Source organism: Chrysochloris asiatica, unplaced genomic scaffold, assembly GCF_000296735.1.
Source record: "Chrysochloris asiatica unplaced genomic scaffold, ChrAsi1.0 scaffold00047, whole genome shotgun sequence".
Lineage (NCBI taxonomy): Eukaryota > Metazoa > Chordata > Mammalia > Afrosoricida > Chrysochloridae > Chrysochloris > Chrysochloris asiatica.
This window is the reverse complement of record NW_006408565.1, coordinates 13,273,493-13,293,514: the sequence shown is the minus strand read 5'-3', so window position 1 is coordinate 13,293,514 and position 20,022 is coordinate 13,273,493. Positions and strand designations below refer to the sequence as shown.

Sequence of the window (20,022 nt, the reverse complement as noted above, 5' to 3'; positions counted from 1 at the left end):
CGCCCCGCCCCGCTCCGCCCCGCGCTTTGAAGCGGCTCTGGCTGCGGCTGCCTTTGAGTTGCGCGCGGGACGTGGGGCGGTGCTGTGGAGCTGTGGTCGCTGAGAGCTTGACGCCGCGACTCGCGAGCGAGGCGCAGAGAGAGCGGCGGGAACCGTCAGCCAGAGCCGCTCCGGAGTAGCAGTCGCCGCCGTCTGTGCAGTCCAGCCGAGCGGACCATGGCGTTGTCGATGCCGCTGAACGGGCTGAAGGAGGAAGACAAAGAGCCTATCATCGAGCTCTTCGTCAAGGTGAGCGCTCGCCCCGCTGCACAGCCCAGCTGAGCCCCCGGCGCCCACTCGGCCACGGGCGCTTCTCAGCCCTCGCGTCCCTGAAGCGCCCCCGCGCGGCGCGCCGCGCCGCACCCGGGTCTGAGGAGAGCGCTGGCCCCCGCGCCCCCGGCCCATTGTCTCGGGGCCACCCGCGCCTTCCCGCCTCCGAGGGGCAGGGCGGGGACCGGGACCACGCTCCCGCGTCCGTGGGTCAGGAAGAGCTGTCGGAGAAACGCGTCTCCGGCTCCTGCGACCCCCGGATGAGCGCGGGCTAGGGCCCTGTCACCCGGCGCCACACGGCGCGCTGTCCCCGGCCCGACCCCACCCCAGTACTCCCCACCCAAGCCCGGGTCCCGGGAGCCGGCGCCCTACTCCGGCGGAGATGGTAAATCGAACTTCCATAACGCCGTTTAAAAGAGCTTTTCGCGCCCGGCTGGGATGCCGCCGTAACTTTACTTCTCGAAGCGATCTTTAAAAAAACGTTTTACGAAACGGGGCCGCCCGAGAAGACCGGATTACCAACTTGGGTTCTCCTTCATTGGGGGTTTTGACCACCGTCTGTTTTTTTTTTTTTTTTGGCACGAGCCCTGGTGGCGCCTCGGTTAAGCGCTGGGCAGCGAACCCTAAGGTCGGCGCTTCGAACCCACCAGTCTGCTCCGTGAAGAGTTAGCTCGTTGGAAACCCCGCGGGGCAGTTCTCTGCCCTGTAGGCTCGTTCTGAATCGGAATTCGCTCGAGGGCCAGTGGGTTTGGTGGTTTTGTTCTTGTTGCTCAAACGTGGAGTATTTTGTATGATGCAACATTTTGGCTGCTCACTTCGGAGTTGCTGCCCTTTTGTTTTGAAAGAAAAACCAATGAGGGACAGAATTCATAACTTGCTAGGGCTCTGAAGGGCTAATGTCCCCTATTGCCTCTCCACTTTTTACATCCTGGAACTCTACCCTACTTGTTTACAAAATACGACCCCGTTGTCTTTTCTTTTTTCTTGAAAAAAAATTTTTTTTTTTCCAGTTTAGCAGGCGATAGAACTGACTTTTTGAACATCTGGGTCCAGCTGCCTCCCTGGAAACTTCTTGAGAATCCTTGAGATTTCTCTCCCCTACTTAAGCCAAGCTCATTCAGAGCTGGGCAGTTAGCGTATTGGAAAGTTAGCAGGAATTGAAAACGGTTTTGTTCTTTTTTCCTTGAATTCTTATTTTAACAAAAAGGGAGATCTTGAGGCGTGTGTATGAGAGATGGGAGAGAAGAAACAATCTGCAAGAAATCAAAAACTGCATGTTTTAGGATTCTTTTTAAAGTATCACTTTTAGAAGACTTTTGGTTCAAGGAACCCAAACAGACAGATATAAAACCCTTGAAGTACTCCTATTTTGAGTCGCGGATACAGTACTTGAATGGTTGAGAGGATGTAGGAAGGAACCTCACAAAAGAGAAAGGAAAAGAAGAGGGGAGTGGAAGGCAGTCTGTAGAAGCGTGTTCAAAGGAAATTCTATGAACTCAGTGTATCTGCCAAAAATCTAAAATACGTGATACTTAATAGTGAAACTCTAGAAGTAGCATTAAATTTAGACTCCAATAAGGATCTGGCTGTGGTGACTCCTATTCAGCATTATACTGGGAGGTCCTCACTAATACCACCAGTAAGGCAAGATAAAAGAAGTTATGGATGAGGATTGATGGAAGAGATTGCTCTCCTTCCCAAAACAAATAAACAAAAGACCCAAATCTGTTGCAGTAGTTTTGGACTCATTACCACCCTGAAGGACACAGTAGAACTGCCCAGATTTCCAAGGCTGTAAATCTTTAAGGAAGTCCTGGTGTGGCACCATAGGACAAACAAATGGACCACAAGGGCTGCGGTTCAGATTCATTCACTGCTCCTCGGAAATGCTATGAGTTGGAAATGACTAGATGGCACTTAACAACAACAACAGTGAATCTTTAAGGAAGCAGACAGCCTCATTGTTTATCCTTTGAGCAGCTGGTGGATTTGAACTGCTGACCTGTTGGTTAGCAGCTGAGTACTTAACTACTGTATTACCAGGGTTCCCCACTTATTATTTTAACCTTTTAGTGAGAAGGAGATTATTAATTTAAACCTTTAGTGAGGAGAAAGGTGGGCGTGGTGTACTAGTTTCCAAACTTCAGCCATTTGTTTATGTCTTCCCAGTTTTCTATATTTGTGTTAATCAAACACCAAACAAAACTCACTGCCATCAAGGTGATTCTGACTCATAGGGGCCCTGTGTAGGGCTTCAGAGACTAAATCTTTACAGGTTCAGAAGCCTTCATTTTTCTCCTCAGAAGTAACTGGTGGGTTTGAACTACCTACCTTTGTGGTTAACTGCTCAATGCCTAACCCCCAGCACCACCAGGTCTCTTTACTTGTGTTGTGTTAAGTGCCAGTTTCAACTCATAGCAGCCTTGTCTAGGGTTTCTGAGGAGTGGCTGGTGGGTTTGAACTGCTGACCTTGTGGCTAGCAATCCTATAGTGCCACACCACAACCCCAGAGTAGTGTGGTTGATCTTGGTAATCTGCCAAGAGGTGCTTTGAGTTTGTAGAGAAAACTGTTATTGACACTTAATGCATATAGCGTGGATGGGATAATTAGAAACATGAGGGGCGTCATGCAGAGGGGCATAAACAAATATTGAGGCTGGTTAGGATCCAGCTTTAAATTTAAGAGCATTATGGTTTCTAACTAATGTAACTAGATTTAAACAGCTACTTTTCCTTTCTTGTTAGTATTGCTTTTGGAATTGTTCTTCATTTTCACCATAACACCTAGAGGACAGGACACCTCTCCTTAGTTAGTAAAAACGGTACATAACGACACTCATCAACTGCCCTTCCCACCCCTCGGAGGGCCCTGGTTGTTAAGTACTGTGGAGTTGCTTTAGACTCCTAGCAACCCTGTATAGGGTTTCCAATCTTTTTACCAGTAGCTTGATATTGTTAAGTGCTTGGTTCCGACTCATAGCGGCAGAAGATGTTTCTGATGTCAGTTTAAGGGAGCAGAAAGCCTCACCTTCCTCATCTTTTTTTTTGTGGGAGCAGCTAGTGGGTTCAAACTGCCAACCTGTGGTTTGCAGTCCAGTGCAGTGTGGTTTATTTTGATCAGGACTTGGAACTCCCAAATGGGGCTAATAGATCACAATCATTCAGTTCTACCCACTGCTGAGAATTTGCATTTCCACCTGAGTACACAGAATCAGCTTCTACATTTTAACAAGATCCCCGGTGATGCCTATGTGTATGTATGTGTATATATACATATACGTATGTGTATGAATCCCCTGGGACTCTATGAGAATCACGTGTGTGTGTTTATACGAATCACCTGGGACTCTATGAGAATCACCTGGGGATCTTGTAAACTGTGGATTCTGAGTCAGTTTTTTGGTGGAAATGCAAATTTTCAGCCAGGGATTGAACTGGTTCAAAGTTTTGATTTTTCCATACAAGTCCAATTTGGGAACTTTCCTTATAATCTGATCTCTGGGTTTCTAATCCCAAAGCAAGTTACTGTGCCTCATCTGCACAGGAAGGATACTAATAGACCAATTTTATGGGATTAAATATATGTAGTGTGTAATGAGTTTAGAATGATATCTAGTACTCATTAAGTAATTAAATGTTATTGCCACATTGTATGTAAATGTTTATGTGTGGATCTCCCTTGTTAAACAGACAATTCTTTGATGGTTATAAAGTGCCGTGGAGTCAGTTCCCACTCACAGGAGCGTCCCACGCTTACTTTACAGCACCACAGTTGTTGTTGTTAGGTGCCATCAAGTCGGTTCTGATTCCTAGCGACTATATATAGGGTTTCCAAGGAGCAGCTGCTTCAAACCTACTTTGCAGTCCCGTGCATTAACCCACAGCACCGCACCAGGACGCCATCCTATCTTTGTTGTTGTTGTTAAGTGCCTTCGAGTCGGTTCCGACCCATAGCGACCCTGTACAGGGTTTCCGAGGGTGTAAATCTTTACGGGAGTAGAAAGCCTCATCTTTCTCCCGCGGAGCGGCTGGTAGTTTCGAACCACTGACCTTAAGGTTCGCAGCCCGATTCGTAACCACTACGCTACCAGAGCTCCTTAGAGTTGTGTATTATATTGAAAAGAAAACAACGATACAAGATGATACTTAAGGAATGTAGTTGGGCCAAGAGATGTGGGGAAAGGTAGAAATAGGTTAACCTTGAAAAAATAAGTGGAATTGGAGGGTTGGAGTAGCCAAGATTGCGCATATTTATTTTGGGCCATCTCGAGTAAATTCCTTTTTGCAGGAAACAGTTTGAAAGGGGAGACAATTTATATAATATCAGGGAGACAAATTATTTAAAAGTTGAGGATGACTAGATTTTAACTGATACATTACAATTTTCTGAGCCTTTTTTTGTTCTTCTTACACTTGTTTTTTTTTCTCTCCCCAGAATGCTGTCTGTTAACAGTTTCTCAGCAGCAGTTGTTGTTGTTAAGTCTTTTCCGACTCATAGTGACTCTGTATAAGGTTTCCAGGGAGCGGCTGGTGAGTTTGAACTGCCAACCTTGTGGTTCAAACTGACCTTGCAGTCCAGTGCATTAATCTGCAGCGCTACATACGATATGAGAGTTCTTTATACTTTGTTTTAATAGTAGACTTTAACCTAAGCTTTTTGTTTTCTGACCACAGAGCAAATACAATTTCTATAGGAAATGATGCTAAGAATTTTGTTTTACTAATTGGTCAGCCGTTCGAAACTACCAGCTGTTCCGTGGGAGAAAGATGAGGCTTTCTGCTTCCATAAAGATTTACAGCCTGGGAAACCCTGTACAGGGTCACTATGAGTCGGAACCAACTCCACGGCACATAACAACAACAATTGAAAAATGATATTTCAACATCAAGATAATATTAACTTGAATCTAATAAGTTTGCCTGGTGTGGTGCTGTGGGGTTAATACGTCAGACTGCAAAGTCATTTGAACTGCAAGGTTGGCAGTTCAAGCTCACCATCTGCTCTTTAGAAACCCTATTCAGGGTCTCTATGGGTCGGAATTGACTCGATGGCACCTAACAATGACAACAAACAAGTTTGCCATTTATTTGAGGTTTTTCAGAAGGAAAATTCAGGAGATATAAATGAACATGAAATGTGAAGTTAGTGAAAAGTGCTCTTCTTATTACTTTTGCCTGAGCTGTTCTTACAAATCTAACAATACCACTTTCAGCCAAGACTGAGGTGATACTTTTGGTTAAATGTAAAATTCTGAGAGAAAGGTACCCAGAATGGTGAAGAAACCGAAGACTTCTGAGCCAAGTGGCCTAATCACATGTGAAACCTAACATAGCCTGAGCAATGCCAAGAAAGAGGCCGTCGAGAGACCTGGCTGTCACTGTAAGTCATGGTTTAGAAGGATGCTTGCAGAGGTGCCTGTTGTTTTTGTTAAGTGCCATTCAGTTGGTTCTGACTCATAGCAACCCTGTGTACATTCCGAGGTTATATGTCTTTATAGGAGCAGAACAAACCTCATGTTTCTCCCATGAAGCTACTGATAGATTCAAACTGTTGGCCCTGTGGTTAGCAGTCCAGCTTGTAATCCACTATGCTACCAGAGCTCCTAGCAGAGGTACCGGTTGTTGTTGTTGTTATGTGCCGTGGAGTTGGTTCTGACTCATAGCAACCCTGTATAGGGTTTCCGAGGCTGTAAATCTTTATGGGAGCAGAAAGCCTCATCTTTCTCCCGCGGAGCGGCTGGTAGTTTCGAACTGCCAACCTTGAGGTTCGCAGCCCGATTCGTAACCACTACACTACCAGAGTAAAAGGATGGTGAGCAAAACTTTCCCACTTCCTGTTTTAGTAGTGGTGTGGAGCCTCAGTGTGCTGGAGTTTCCTGAACAGGAAATTAGTAAGTCCATAAAAGGGAAATGTGTTAGGATGGGAAGTATGAATAAGGAATGAATTAAGATTTGCTCAAGTAGACAGTAAGTTAGGATGGGTTTATCCACTTTAGAATGGAAAGGGAATTTCTAAAGGAAAATAATATTTAGGGCATGATTACAAAGTAGCTAAGTATGATTCAATAAATCTAAATTTAATTCAAGGCATCAACTTGTGCATTTTCTTGGGACTTTAAATTCTGTTGTCATTTTTGTATCTTGGCTATCCCTCAGTGTGTAGTACTAAGTATTCCCACTGCCATCGAGTTGATTCAGATTCATAGGGACCCTGTATAGGGTTTCCGAGGAGCAGTTGGTGGGTTTGAACTGCTGACCTTGTGGTTAGTTGTTCAGTGCTGATTCCACAGCGCCACACCAGGAGTCCTTAAATATAGGTATAAAGAATATCAACCTTATTTGTATTCTGTTTTTGCCTTTATTTAAAATACAAAACCAAGGGACTGTGTTGGCCTAGTTATAAATTTATGAAAGTGAAAACTTAATGTAGATAAATAAGACTGTATTTGAAAGTTATGCCAAAGATAGACTCGAAGTATCTTATATGTTAACATTCATGTTTTGAAGAAAGAAGTAGTAGTATTAGAACCAAGGCCAAGTGTTGGCCTTAAAGTTCATCATTTCTATATTCTGTATGTTTTTAAATGGCCTTTCACAGATTGCTTTACTTCTCATGAAGTTGAAGTACAGTGGAACTTAAACTTAAGCTAGGAGTATAGCAGATTTTCTTTTTCACTTTGGTAATAAAATTGTTCCAGCTGTACGTGTAAAATAACTCATGAAAAGGCGTTAGTTCTCATTTTAGAGTTGTATAAGTGTCAGTGTTCTGTAAAGATTGGCAAGTATTGAATTCCACCACCATGTAATTTAGTGCTAGATTGTGTGGGAGAAGAAAAAAGAATTTGAACAAACTTTCGCAACCAATCAGACAAAAGCTGAGGTCATTAAGAATTTAGTAGGATATGTGAATTCTGTGTATGTTTTCCTCTACAAACAACCAGGTGCTTTCATTGTATCATTGCAGAATATATTTAGAACAAGATCTTAGTGTGAATGTTGATTAAAAACCAAATAAGGCTGTTGGCACTTCTTAGGAAAACTGGAAGAATGGTACCTGTAAGATGGTACACATTAATAAGGAGCAACTGGAGGTGGTTAGACTTCAGAAGAAAAATTCTGGTATTGAGCATACCATATTTCCCAAGACTGAATTGAAAATTTCTCAAAGCCATTAACTTCTGAAAAATGTGCAGTTTTATATTGCATTATGTTCTATGTTACAGCATGTTTTAGTTAACACAAGGATCTAAAGTTTGGTTTAAAAATATTTTGTCTTTAGGAAAAATATTTAGAAAAATATTTAGAACTTGTCAGTTACTCATTAAATCATGTAAAAAGTTGGTAGACACTAATAACACAGACTATTTGCGTTTTGTAATTGTCATTTGTTATTGTTAAGTGCTGTATTAAGCCACCCTGTATCAGATTTCCAAGGAGCGACTGGTGGGTTTGAACTGCTGACCCTGTGACTAGCAGGCCAGTGCTTATCCTGTAGTGTCATACCAAGACTCCAATTGTCAGTAGGATGTTCGGTTATAAATGCACATAAAATAATTTAGCAGAAGTAATGTTTAACCTTAAGTCCATTTTTAGTTTAAATATTAGCTCTAAATTTGAAAAGTAATGTTATTTCCCCTTTACTTTCTAGTAATCACATTATATGTATTATGCTTTTTTAGAAATAAGTGCTTTTTTTTCTGTTATAAAAGCTACACAAACAAAAATAAACATTTTAGAAATGACTGCTATTATTATTTTGTATGTCCTAGTCTTAAACTTGCATGAATTATTAATGTTTATTAAAGTTTTATTAAAATTATTAAAGTTTATGCATCTTATTTTACTGTTCATGGCAACAGAATACTGGATTAGTGAAGATGAAATCTAATCTGATATGTAACATATATTAAATGAATTACTTTAAAGAAAGTTTATTTTATTTAGGTCTCAGTGACTCAAATTATATCTAGATTTATCTTCCTAACAACACTAAGAACATTTACTCCATTTGATCTTTGCTGGAAGGACACAAATGCAACCTTTGCCTGGAATTGTTCAGTTGTTCATACAGTAGACATTGTTTAAATGGTGTGAATATAGGGCTTTATTTTGTCTTTAGGAAAAATCTTTCATAAAGTCCAAATTAATTTTAGGAATTTTAGTATTGTTGTTACCGACTCATACTGACCCTGTATAGGGTTTCTGAGGAGCAGCTGGTGGGTTTGAACTGCTGACCTTCTTCTGGTTCGCAGTCCAGTGCTGACCCTATAGTGCCACACTAGGACTCCATTTTGGTGTGGCGCTGTAGGGTCAGCACTGGAGAAGGAGCTCTGGTAGCGTAGTGGTTACGAATTGGGCTGGTAACCTCAAGGTCGGCAGTTCGAAACTACCAGCTGTTCCATAGGAGAAAGATGAGGCTTTCTGTTCCTGGAAAGATTTACAGCCTCGGGAACCCTGTGACTCCACGGTACTTAACAACAACAACATACTCTATACAGAGTTGCTATGAGTCGGAACTGACTCGATGGCATTTAACAACAACAATGCCCATTTTATAGTTGGAGATTATAAAATAAAAGCTTTGGCTATTAGCAGTCTAGTGTAGTATAAGGATTAAAATATAAGCAGATACTGAATATTTTCCATGTGTTAAATGCTGTAGAGATCAAAGAGTAAGAACATGCCCTTTGTCTTCAAAGAGCTGTACCTTCTAATGGACAGTCAGATGGTGAATCAACCCTCACGATTGATGATGATAGTCAGGTTCTTAGTGCCATTTTTTTTCTATAAAATAGCTTGATTTTTTGTCTCAGGTGCTTTTTAAATCCAGTTGAATTTAAACCTTAAATGATTTATGTGGAAACTTAACATGAGATAACTGACTTACAAATGAGTAAAGTGTTTATTTAGGTTGGATTCTAACAGGTGAGGATATTTGATGTTACTAAATTTATGAGGTGTGGTTTATTGGCATTATTTAAAGAAACATATCTTTTCCCTCAGTAACTAATTGTGTGTTACATTTTGCAACTTGAACCTATCTAAACCTGGTGTGGAGTCCTGGTGTGGCATTGAAGGAGAAGCACTCGACCACAAGGTCAGTTTGAGCCCCAGGGTCGTGGTTCAAACCCACCATCTGCTCCTTGGAAACCCTGTCCAGGGTTGCTGTGATTTGGAACTGATGACACTGAACCACAGCAAAGCCAGCTGCGGTGCTGTGGAGCACTGGTAGTGTGGTAGTGCAGTGGATTAGGAGCTGGCCTGCTAACTGCAAAGTCAGCAGTTTCAATCTACCAGTCACTCCATGGGAAAACGCTGAGGGTTGCTGCTCCTGTCAAGATTTACCGTCTTGGAAACCCTATATAGGCCCACTCTGAGTCAGAACTGATTCGGCGGCACCCAGCCACCAACCAGACAAACCTGATGTGGTACTTTAGGATAAGCATCAGACTGTTAACTGCAAGATTGGCAGTTCAAACCCACTAGCCACTCCTTGGAAACCCTATGTAGGGTCACTGTGAGTAGGGATCTAATTGCTGGCACTTAGCAAAAACCAAAACAACAACAAAAAATAAAACTCATGTTTTTTGCCTCAAATCTTAAAATCAAAGCACTTCTCTAGTTGCTTATTGAAGTAGAGGCAAACTCCTTGATCTTGGCATTTGCAGTCTTTCAGATGATAATCCCAACTTACATTTCTAGCCTTATATACCTCTTCAGGCCCAAATATACCTCATATTTTATCTAGATTGGTTTGAACATGCCCTGTACTTTTCTACCTGCATGAAAGATTTTTCCTGATGTTTCCTTCACTTGAAATACCTTTGGCCTCTCTAGCCCCTCTATCTCTATCTCTGGCATCTCTATCCCTAACTTCCTTTGTCAGAAGAATCTGTTCTCCTTTAATTCATTTATTTAACATATAGTCACTGTTCTAGGTGCTTGGATACATCATGAACAGTGTCCCTGTATTATGGCAGTTGTAGTCTAGTTGGGAGAGGCATGTGCCTGCTAATGAGACTTTCTGCTCCTGTAAAGATTTACAGCCTCAGAAACCCTGTACAGGGTTGCTATGAGTCGGAATTGACTCCATGGCACATCACCACCATCACCACCACCATCACCACCATCACTAATAAGTGCTGTGAAGAATATAAAGTAGGGTAAAGAATATGGAGAATGACAAGGGCTGCTGTTTTCCAGTTAATTGGATCATTCTGATAGTCCTGTGGAAAATAGAAAGTAGGGAGACAAGAATGGAAGCTAGGAGATTACTTCAGTAATTTAGGCAAGAGAGGATGGTGACTCGGACCAAAATGGATACAGTGAAGGGAGGTATGAGCAATGGTCAGATTCTGGATATATTTTGAAAGTGGAGATAAGGATTTCCTGATGGATTGGATGTGAAATGCAAGCAAGGAACCAATGATGATTCTGAGGTTACTATCCTGAGTAACCAGAATGACAGAGTTGCCATAAATGGAAATGGAGAAGGCTGTGGGAAGAACTGGTTCTGATGGGGAGAAACTTAGTTTAGTTTTTGGTATATCAAATAAGACCTCAGATAAACTACAGTCTAGTGGGAGAGGCTTATGTTAAACACAAATAAGTACAGTATGTAATTACATTAAGGAAACTAATAGGGCATCTAGAGAAAGAACAATGAAAATTAGATGGAAGCTCCATGAAGACTTATGAAGAAATGACTTCTAGGATGAATAGTAATTAAGGGAAGAGCGCTCCAGGTTGGAAGAATCCTCACATAAGAGGGAGCCTCAAAAATCATGTAAAAAATTATCTTTTAATTTCACTTGTCCATGAACATCTTGAAATCCCTTCATAACGTCTGGAAGTGGTCAAGAGATTGAGAGATTAGTGTGGCTGGATTATAGAGAATAAAAGTGGAGAGTGAGGGGAGCTAGATCTTGATGCTCCTATATGTCGTTGTCATAAAGCTGAAAGGGTTTTTAAGCAAGGGAATGATATGATTAGATCTGTATTTTGCGATAAGCGCATTGGCTGCTCTTTGGAGACTAGATTGAAAGGAGGGACATAAGAGTGGAAACAAAGGAGCCCATTGCTGTCAAGAAAGATAATGGTGATTTAGAGTAGAGTGGTGATGGAGAGAAGAGAATAGATTTGAGATTTTGGAGGTAGAGCAGTAGGAAGATGTTAATGAAGTGTGTGTGTGTGTGTGTGTGTGTGTGTGTGAAAGTGAGAATTAGGTTTCTTAACTAATTAAATCACTTCTTGGTAGTGGTGCTTTTGAGATGGATGAGGAGCAGACTTTGGAAAGGATTAACAAATGTTCAGTGTTTTACTTACTGAATTTGAGGTAACTGAGATGGTAATTGGAGATGTCTAGTAGAAAGTTGGATACACAATACAGGTCTGAGAGAAATTTGATACTTGAGTACATACATGATATTCATGTGGTATTTACTTATGAATATGAATAAGAAAGGCCAAAGAAGAATCAATGCATTTGAATTATGGTGTTGGTGAAGAATATTGAATGTGCCATGGACTGCTGACCAAAGAACGAACAAATCTGACCTAGAAGACATATAGCCAAGGTACTCTTTCAAAGTGAGGATGGAGAGACTGTTTCATTCTGGGCATGTTATTAGGAGGGACCTATCCCTGGAGAAGGACATCATGCTTGGTAGAGGATCAGCGAAAAAGCTGGATTGGCTTAGTGCTTGTAAAACAGTGGGCTCAAACATAGCAGTGATTGTGAGGATGGTACAGGATCGTGCAGTGTTTCGTTCTGTTGTGTTTGAAGTTGCAATGAGTAGGAACTGAACAACATTTATGTAAAGTGGATGAGTTCATTCTGTGCATGAGTAGAAAATAAGGACAGTGCCCAGGACCAAGGTCGAGGAATTCTCAACATTTGAGGGCTGGATAAAGAGAAAGAGGAGGAGTTGCAGTAGAGTAGTAGTAACAGGAAATCTGTGAGAGTGAGCTTCTCAAGAAACTACCAGGTGCTGTGAGTCGATCCAGATGCCTGGGGAACCCAGGTCTATCTAAAAGAGGTTTTTGTTTTTTTTTTTAAAAAAAAAACTTTGTGACTTGAGTGAAGGTTTCAGAGCAGATCATCAATTTTATATTACATCACATGCCAGAGATTCACTCTGGATTCAGTCAAGGACATGGATCGAGGGATATCATTGCTGTTGTCAGATGGATCTTGGCTGAAAGCAGAGAATACCAGAAAGAGGTTTACCTGTGCTTTATGGACTTCACAAAGTCTTGGATTGTGTGGATCATGACAAGCTATGGACAACATTGCAGAGAATGAGTACTCTGGAGCACTTTATTGTGCTCATGAAGAACCTGTACATAGACCAAGAGGCAGTCATTCCAACAGACCAAGGGAACAATGAATGGTTTAAAATCAGGAACAGTGTGCAACAGGGTTATATTCTTTCACTATACTTATTTGATCTCTATGTTGAACAAATAATCCAAGAAGCTGGATTATATGTAGAAGTATTTGGCATCAGGATTGGATTATTAACTACTTGTGATATGCAAATGATACAACCTTCCTTACTGAAAGCCAAGAGTTCTGAAAGTACTTGGTAATGAAGATCAAAGACTACAGCCTTCAGTATGGGTTGTACCTCAATGTAAAGAAAACAAAAATCCTTACCGCTGGACCAACAAATAACATCATGATAAATGGAGCAAAGATAGATGTTGTCAGAGACTTCATTTTGCTTCAGTGCTCATGTAAAACAGTCAAGAAATCAAACTATTGCATTAGGCTAACCTGCTGCACGTGACCTTGTTAAAGTGTTCAAGAGCACAGCTGTCTGTTTGAGGACTAAGGTTTGTGTGACCAAAGCATGGTATTTTTAATAGCCTTACATGCATGTGAAAGTCTTAACAGTGAGTAAGGAAGACCATAGAAGAATTGATGTGTTTGAGTTATGGTATTGGATAAGAGTATTTAAAGAACTGCGGATCTGCATTGGAATACTGCTTAGAAGCCAGGATGATGAAACGTCATCTCTCATACTTTGGACATATTATTGGGAGGGACTAGGAGAAGGACATCACGCTTGGTAAAGAGGAGGGTCAGCAAAAAAGAGGAAGACCCCAATAAGCTGGATTAGCATAGTGGTAGCAGCAGTGGATTCAAGTGTAGTGATGATTGTGAAGATGCCTCAGGACTGGGCAGTGTTTCCTTCTGTTGTGTTTAAGGGCGCTATCACTCATTTGCACCTAACAACAACAAACTGAATTTCATCCTTTTTTTTAAAAACTGTTTTATTGTGAATGATGTGATAGTACATGGAGATGTAATACATGGGAGAACATTAGCTTTACTTCATCCTGTCATCCATGCATCATCACCCAACCAAAGGGTATACTCCACAAGCCTGCACCCTGGTTGTCAGCACCCAGCCCCTCTCCCTCTCTGGTTCTAGAGTCTTCAGCAGCTCCATCACTCCACGTCATCGTCTCTGCCTCCATCTCAGGCATCACGGTTTCTCTGGGTAGGGTCCTGCATTCTGCTCTTCTCCCTTGGTGGTCCCAGGGACCTCCACTCCTGGACTGCAAAGTCAACTGCTCCCCTCCTTTTGCTACAAAATGTCTGCCTCTACATTTCCAAGCCGCACAGTCAGTCCTGATAGTAATTATTCACTATTGTGCCACATGAGTGCTATCCCCATCTCCTTTCATCAGCCCCACCCAGACATATTGGATACTACTTAGTGGAGATTCTACCTTTCTTCGCACCCTCTAGGCTCCCTGTTGAAAGCTTGTAAGCCAGTCACTTCTTGCCTTTGTAGCCTCCCATTTTGGGTAGCCAATGTCCAAGTTGCCTACCCCTGTCTACTCTGTGTATGGAGGGGGTGAGAGTGATCCTCGCTGTAAAGATTTGTTCCCTCTTTTGAGCTACTGCATCAATAAGTGTAGGTCAAGTTCATCAAATTGTATCAGATCACTCTTTTTTTTCCTCTTCTGTCTTCTTCTAGTTGAGCTCTGATCATCCAGCCATTGAAACCAGGTCATGTGGGTATTATCTGCAAGTGTGGGTGTTCTTGTGCGTATGCTGAATTTCATCTTGATTGCAATTCCTTCAGTGTAACATAATTTACATCGCTTTTCCTAGGTTCTACCTGTGTTTGTTTCAATTGCTGTCTCCTTTCCACACCCTTCTGAATTATTTTGTCCTTAAGGTAAATGCTGCCCTTTTGATCACAATTGGTGGGCCATTCTATGTGTGCATTCTTCCTTCACTAGGGTTGTTGTCCCTGTATATACACACCTTTTGCCTGACTCTTGAGCCATGAGGGTGAGTTCAGTTCCAGACCTGAAGAGTGGCCAAGAGCCATGGTCTCAGGATTCCACCAGTCTCTGACCAGTGAGCTTGGTCTTTTTTTATGATCTTGAGTTTGTTTTGCATTTTCTCCAAGAGAGGGTTTTGAGGAGATTGTGATCTGTTGTGTTGCTTTTGAGAGTTCAGGTAAGTTAAGATAAGTGGCTTGGAACTCAAATGCAAGGTATTAAGAGCTTTTTTCTGATGCCTAGTTAAGACTTTGCAAGTTTCAATCGCCATAAGATTGTGCATCTTTTCTCTGATGCGGGAACTAAGAGCAGTCTTTCTCATGAACAAAATGAAGTTCTAGTCTGAATAAAATGTGTCCTTCAGCATTTCATTTGACCTCTTAGAAAGCTTTCCCTGCTGCTTTTAATGTCTCCTAGCTTTTCATAGAATCATTGCTTCCTTCCTTCCCGTACTTCTGGCAGATAGTCTTTTAAATGTTGTAATAATGTAATGCTAAGGCATTTGGATACTTGTCTAAACCTATCTCTTATGTCTTTTATTTAAAATAATATCTTGTACTCAAAGAAATTTATAACTCAATTATAAAGCCCTAAATTTCTCTATATTTACAAAGGATTTTGCAGCTTTTCTTACTGCGACTCCTTTTGTTATAAATACAGAGGTTGTTGTTTTTAAGTGCCATCGAGTTGGTTCCGACCCATAGCGACCCTATATAGGGTTTCCGAGGAGTGGCTGGTGGGTTTGAACCACTGACCTTGTGGTTCAAGCTGACCTTGAGGTCTAGCACATTATCCTGCAGTACCACACCAGGGCTCCAAAAACAGAGGTGGCACAAATTAATACCAGGTTAAGCAGTTACTCATTAAACGAGCATTTTCTGAGTACCTAAGTGGCAGGAACTGCTATGTATGCTGAGGAAATATAATGTGCCCTCAAGTTCCTATAAAGTAGACATGTGTTATAATGTAGGAAGGAATACTATAAACCATCAGCTCGGTGGCAGTGCTGGTCATTGTTGTTGTTTGCTATCCAGTCAGTTCTGACCCTTATCAACCCTGTATAGGGTTTCCGAGGCTGTGACTCAATCAGAAAGCCGCTTTCTCCCAAGTAGTGGCTCGTATGTTTGAACTGCTGACCTTAAAGTTAGCGGTCCAGCTCACAACTCATTATGGTACTAGGGCTCCTTACACCATCAATTTAGAGGGAAAATATTTTCCATAGGAATCATTTTAAGTCACCAGTAGGTGAGACCGAGGCCTTTTTCACTATTTGGAAGGCCTGGGTTGTATATTTATTTCCACCAACTTATTTTTTATTGTTTTATTTTTCAAATGCATGATATAAAAGACATATATGAGAGCATTTCATGCTTAATCATAACCATTTTGGGAGCAGTTTTAGGTGTCAGGCCCTGACACTTGATTAGATATGACTTTAGAGGGGTCTTTGGAAATAAGAGAGATAAGAGATCGTATGATTGGGAAAAGGCAAAAGCTTATTAAATTCACAGAAGTCTTTGTACAAGAAGCCACAGAAATGGGTTGAGAGAGTGAGAGTGACTGTAAATCACGCCAGGTAACATGGACTCATTCACATTTGCTGTTGTGATTTAGTGCTTCAAAGTGTGACGTTTCTTCTAGATTAAAATGAAAAGATTTTTTTTTCCCTTGCAGTTCAAGAAAGATTGAAGGGAAGAGTCTAAGAGTGATTTAGCCTAACCAAGGTCTTTGTGATTCCACTTCTTTGTGAGTCACTGGGATGAAGAGTTGTGGTGACAGTCATTGTCCTGATGGTTCAACAGGGACTCCTATGCTAGATTATATGTTGGCTTGGTATTTCTTATTCAGTTCTTTCTATCCTTTGCATTGAGACCTGAGATTCCAAATTCTAAGCAATGCGATAGTTGTTGAATTGAAATATCATTGTATGTTTCCCATGTAGACAGTGAAATAGTCTACTTTAGAGTTGAAGATAACTGTAATTAATATATCAACTAGCAACTGAGTCCTGTATGGAAGACTGGCTCTTTAGCTTTCTTGATGTTGTCTGGACTCTGGAGCCAGATAGCGTTTCTTTGATTCTTGGCTTTTTACTTAACTGTCTTAGCATCTCCAGTGAGACCATAGGATGATTATTTTACCGCTTTGGGCTTTTGTGAAAACTGAAAGACAAAACAACTGAGCCTACTGCCGTCAAGTTGTTTATGACTCATGTGGTGGTGGTGGTTATGTGCCGTGGAGTCAGTTCTAACTCCTAGCGACCCTGTACAGGGTTTCCGAGGCTGTAAATCTTTCCGGGAGCAGAAAGCCTCATCTTTGTCCCGCAGACCAGCTGGTAGTTTTGAACTGCTGGCCTTGCGGTTCGCAGCCCAATTCATAACCACTACGCTACCAGAGCTGCCCCCTACATAGAGTTTCTGAGACTGTAAATCTTAAGGGAGCAGACAGCTTCATTTTTCTCTTGGTGGGTTTGAACTACTGATGGCTAACCCACAGTGCCACCAGGACTCCACTGTGAAAACTAAAAGTTACTATTAAGAAAAGCACTTGGAACAGTACTTGACACATTGTGTAAGCATTGTTTGTTTATCCTTCCATGGACCTTTGGGAATGCTGAGCTGAGACTGTGTTGGCCCATAATTAGTTTATATTAGTTCAATCTGTGGTGTAAACCTCCCGGATGTTACTGAGAGAAGCATCTGCCAGGCTGCCACTACAAACGGGGGGGAGCTTTCTGTTCTGTATTAGTACAAAAAAGCCTAAGGTTAGACTTGAATTTATTCCTGAAATAACTTAAGTGAACCATAATCCTAGTATGTCAACATTTACTAGGTAACTAAAGGACAATGCAATTGGACTCTGCCATTTTAGACCATCTGCCTCAGCAACTCTTTCTGGACTTGTAGCTAAAGTTGAGAGCCCATTATTGGAAAGTTTTTTTCTTTTTTTAAGTGAAAGCTACAAGAATAGCTATAAGATACTACATATAGGCTATAGAAGTACCACTGAACTATGAATTTTGACTTCTTTGTTACTTTCTGCTACTAAGTTTTACTTTGGAATTCTCTTATAAAATTGAACTGCCATTAACTGGCTTTATTTCTTTAAGAGAAATATACACGTTGACTGTTGTTAAGTGCCAACTCATAGCCACCCTGTACAGGGTTTCCAAGGAGCGAATCACTAACTTTGCAGTTAGCAGTCCAGTGCTTATACTTATAGTGATACACCTGTTTGGTAGCTCAGAAAAGGCGGGAAAGATCAAATTATTTAATTTGTAGCAGAAGAAAGTGAGATAATATAGATTGCAGGTTTTATGCACAGCAGTTAAAATGGTAAGAAGACATGGTGGATCACTGTTTGCTTAAGCATTTGGTTGCTAAGCCAAAGGTTGGCAGTTTGAACTCACCAGCCACTTAGTTGACGAAAGATATGGCAGTCTGTTTTGTAAAGATTACAGTTTTGGAAGTCCTGTGGGGTAGTTTTAGTCTGTCTTATATGGAATCGACTTGCTGGCAATGGATTAGTTGAAGAGATAAGGGTAGAGTTGAAATCTAATTATTATTACAATTTTGAGGCGAAAGTAGATAGCATTTATTGAAACAAGCATCAGAAGTGAAGTATGAGCTGTTTAATGCAAAACTGGTGGAAAACAAGTTTTTGTTGTGGGAAGGGAACAGAATTTTACATTGATTGTTCAGACAGCTCAGTTCATGGACTTGTTTACTTTGTTGTAGAATAATATACATGGAATACTTTTTGTATAAAATGTAGTATATAGTAAAAATCTTAATACTTTGCTTCTAGTAAAATTTTTATAATCTACTTCTTAGCACTCTGTCACTTTTGCGTTCAGTCACTAATATGCTAACTATTGTATGCCATGAATCGGATCCTACTTACTCATAATGGTCCTGTATAGGATTTTTGAGGCTACAAATCTTTATGGGGGCAGAAACCCCCATCTTTCTTCCCAGAAAGGGCTGGTGGATTTGAATTGTTGATCTGATTATCAGCCCTGCGTGTAACCCACTATGCTACCAGGGTTCCTTAATCACTAATACGTTGTTACTGTTAAGTGCCGTCGAGTTGGTTCCAACCCATCGTGACCTTGTATAGAGTTTCCGATGAGTGGTTGGTGGGTTTGAAATGCTGAACCTGTAATTAGCAGTCCAGTGCTTATCCTACAGCACCACACCAGGACTCCAATCACTAATATTTGTTGTTGTTAAGTGCTGTTGAGTCGGTTCCAACTCATAGCGAAAGTTCCATCATGAATAGCTAAGACACACACACATACATGAGGTGGCTTTTTTGAAGCCCTCTCGCCTTATATAACTCATATATTCCATTTGGATGGATGAGTAAGCAGAGGAGAGCACCACAGAGTATCCGTGTTTAGTGCCCTTACATGTCTCCATGGCCCACAAGAAAAGAGGAGCTTGGGATGTGGATTCGCAGTTCTGCCTGGGGCCTGCCCTACCTACCAGTGCAAGAGCAGGTTTTGGTGCTAGATCTGGGTATCTTAGAGAGAAGAGAGGTAAATTCCTCCTTCCCACCCTTTAGCCCTCCCTCACACTAGTGAAAGTCTCCTAATTCTTCATTTATTTCTAGACACTATTAAAAAAAACCCAAAAACCAGTATTTGCCTTATATATAGCACAATAGGATCCTGATAAAACTTTAGCATGGGAGTAATTGACAGATATGTAAGAATCATGAGGTGACTTTGAAATTCTTAATTTTATAATGTTATAACCCTTTGAAATTACTTAATAAACTATTCCTAGTCCTGATGTGCTGTGGGGTAATCCCTGGACTACCAACAGCTACTCCTAGGATCCCCTAGACAGGTCCGCTATGAGTCGGAGCCAACTCAGTGGCACTTGTTGTTAAGTGCCATCTATTCAGTGCTGCAGCAGAAAAACAAAAACCTACTGGCTCATTTTTATGAATAGGGGACATACAGGATTGCTGCTGCTGCTATTCTTAAGTGCTGTTGAGGTGGTTCTGACTGATAGCAGTCATGGAGAGGCTAGTGAGTTTGAACCACTAACCTTGTGATTCAGATCGACCTTGCAGTTCATCACATTAACCCAGTGTGCCACACCAGGACTCCATGACATATAGGATAGGGGCCACTTAAACATAAACATGAGCTAGTAGGTTTTTTGGCAGCCCATGGAAGTGCAGCCAGAGTGCTCCTTGGAGGCCAAGATGGCCAAACTTTGTCAGGAGGGACCAGTTGCTGAAGAAGGATATCATGTTTGGTAAGGTGGAGGGTCAGAGAAAAAGAGGAAGACCCCCAATGAGATGGATTGGCCAAGTAGCAGTATCGATGGACTCAATCAAGCATGGCAACAGTAGTGAGATTGGCCCATGATCGGGCAGTGTTTCTTCTGCTGTGCA

At 41.5% G+C, this 20,022-nt stretch overlaps 1 protein-coding gene across 1 annotated transcript in view; it reads left to right on the top strand.

Moving 5' to 3' along the window:
- The first annotated feature begins 216 nt into the window (after positions 1-216).
- CLIC4 (chloride intracellular channel 4) overlaps positions 217-20,022 on the top strand; it is a 103,285-nt gene continuing 83,479 nt past the window's right edge. The window contains exon 1 of the mRNA XM_006862286.1: positions 217-288. Coding sequence (XP_006862348.1) covers positions 217-288 — 72 coding nt within the window. The remainder of the gene's footprint in view (positions 289-20,022) is intronic.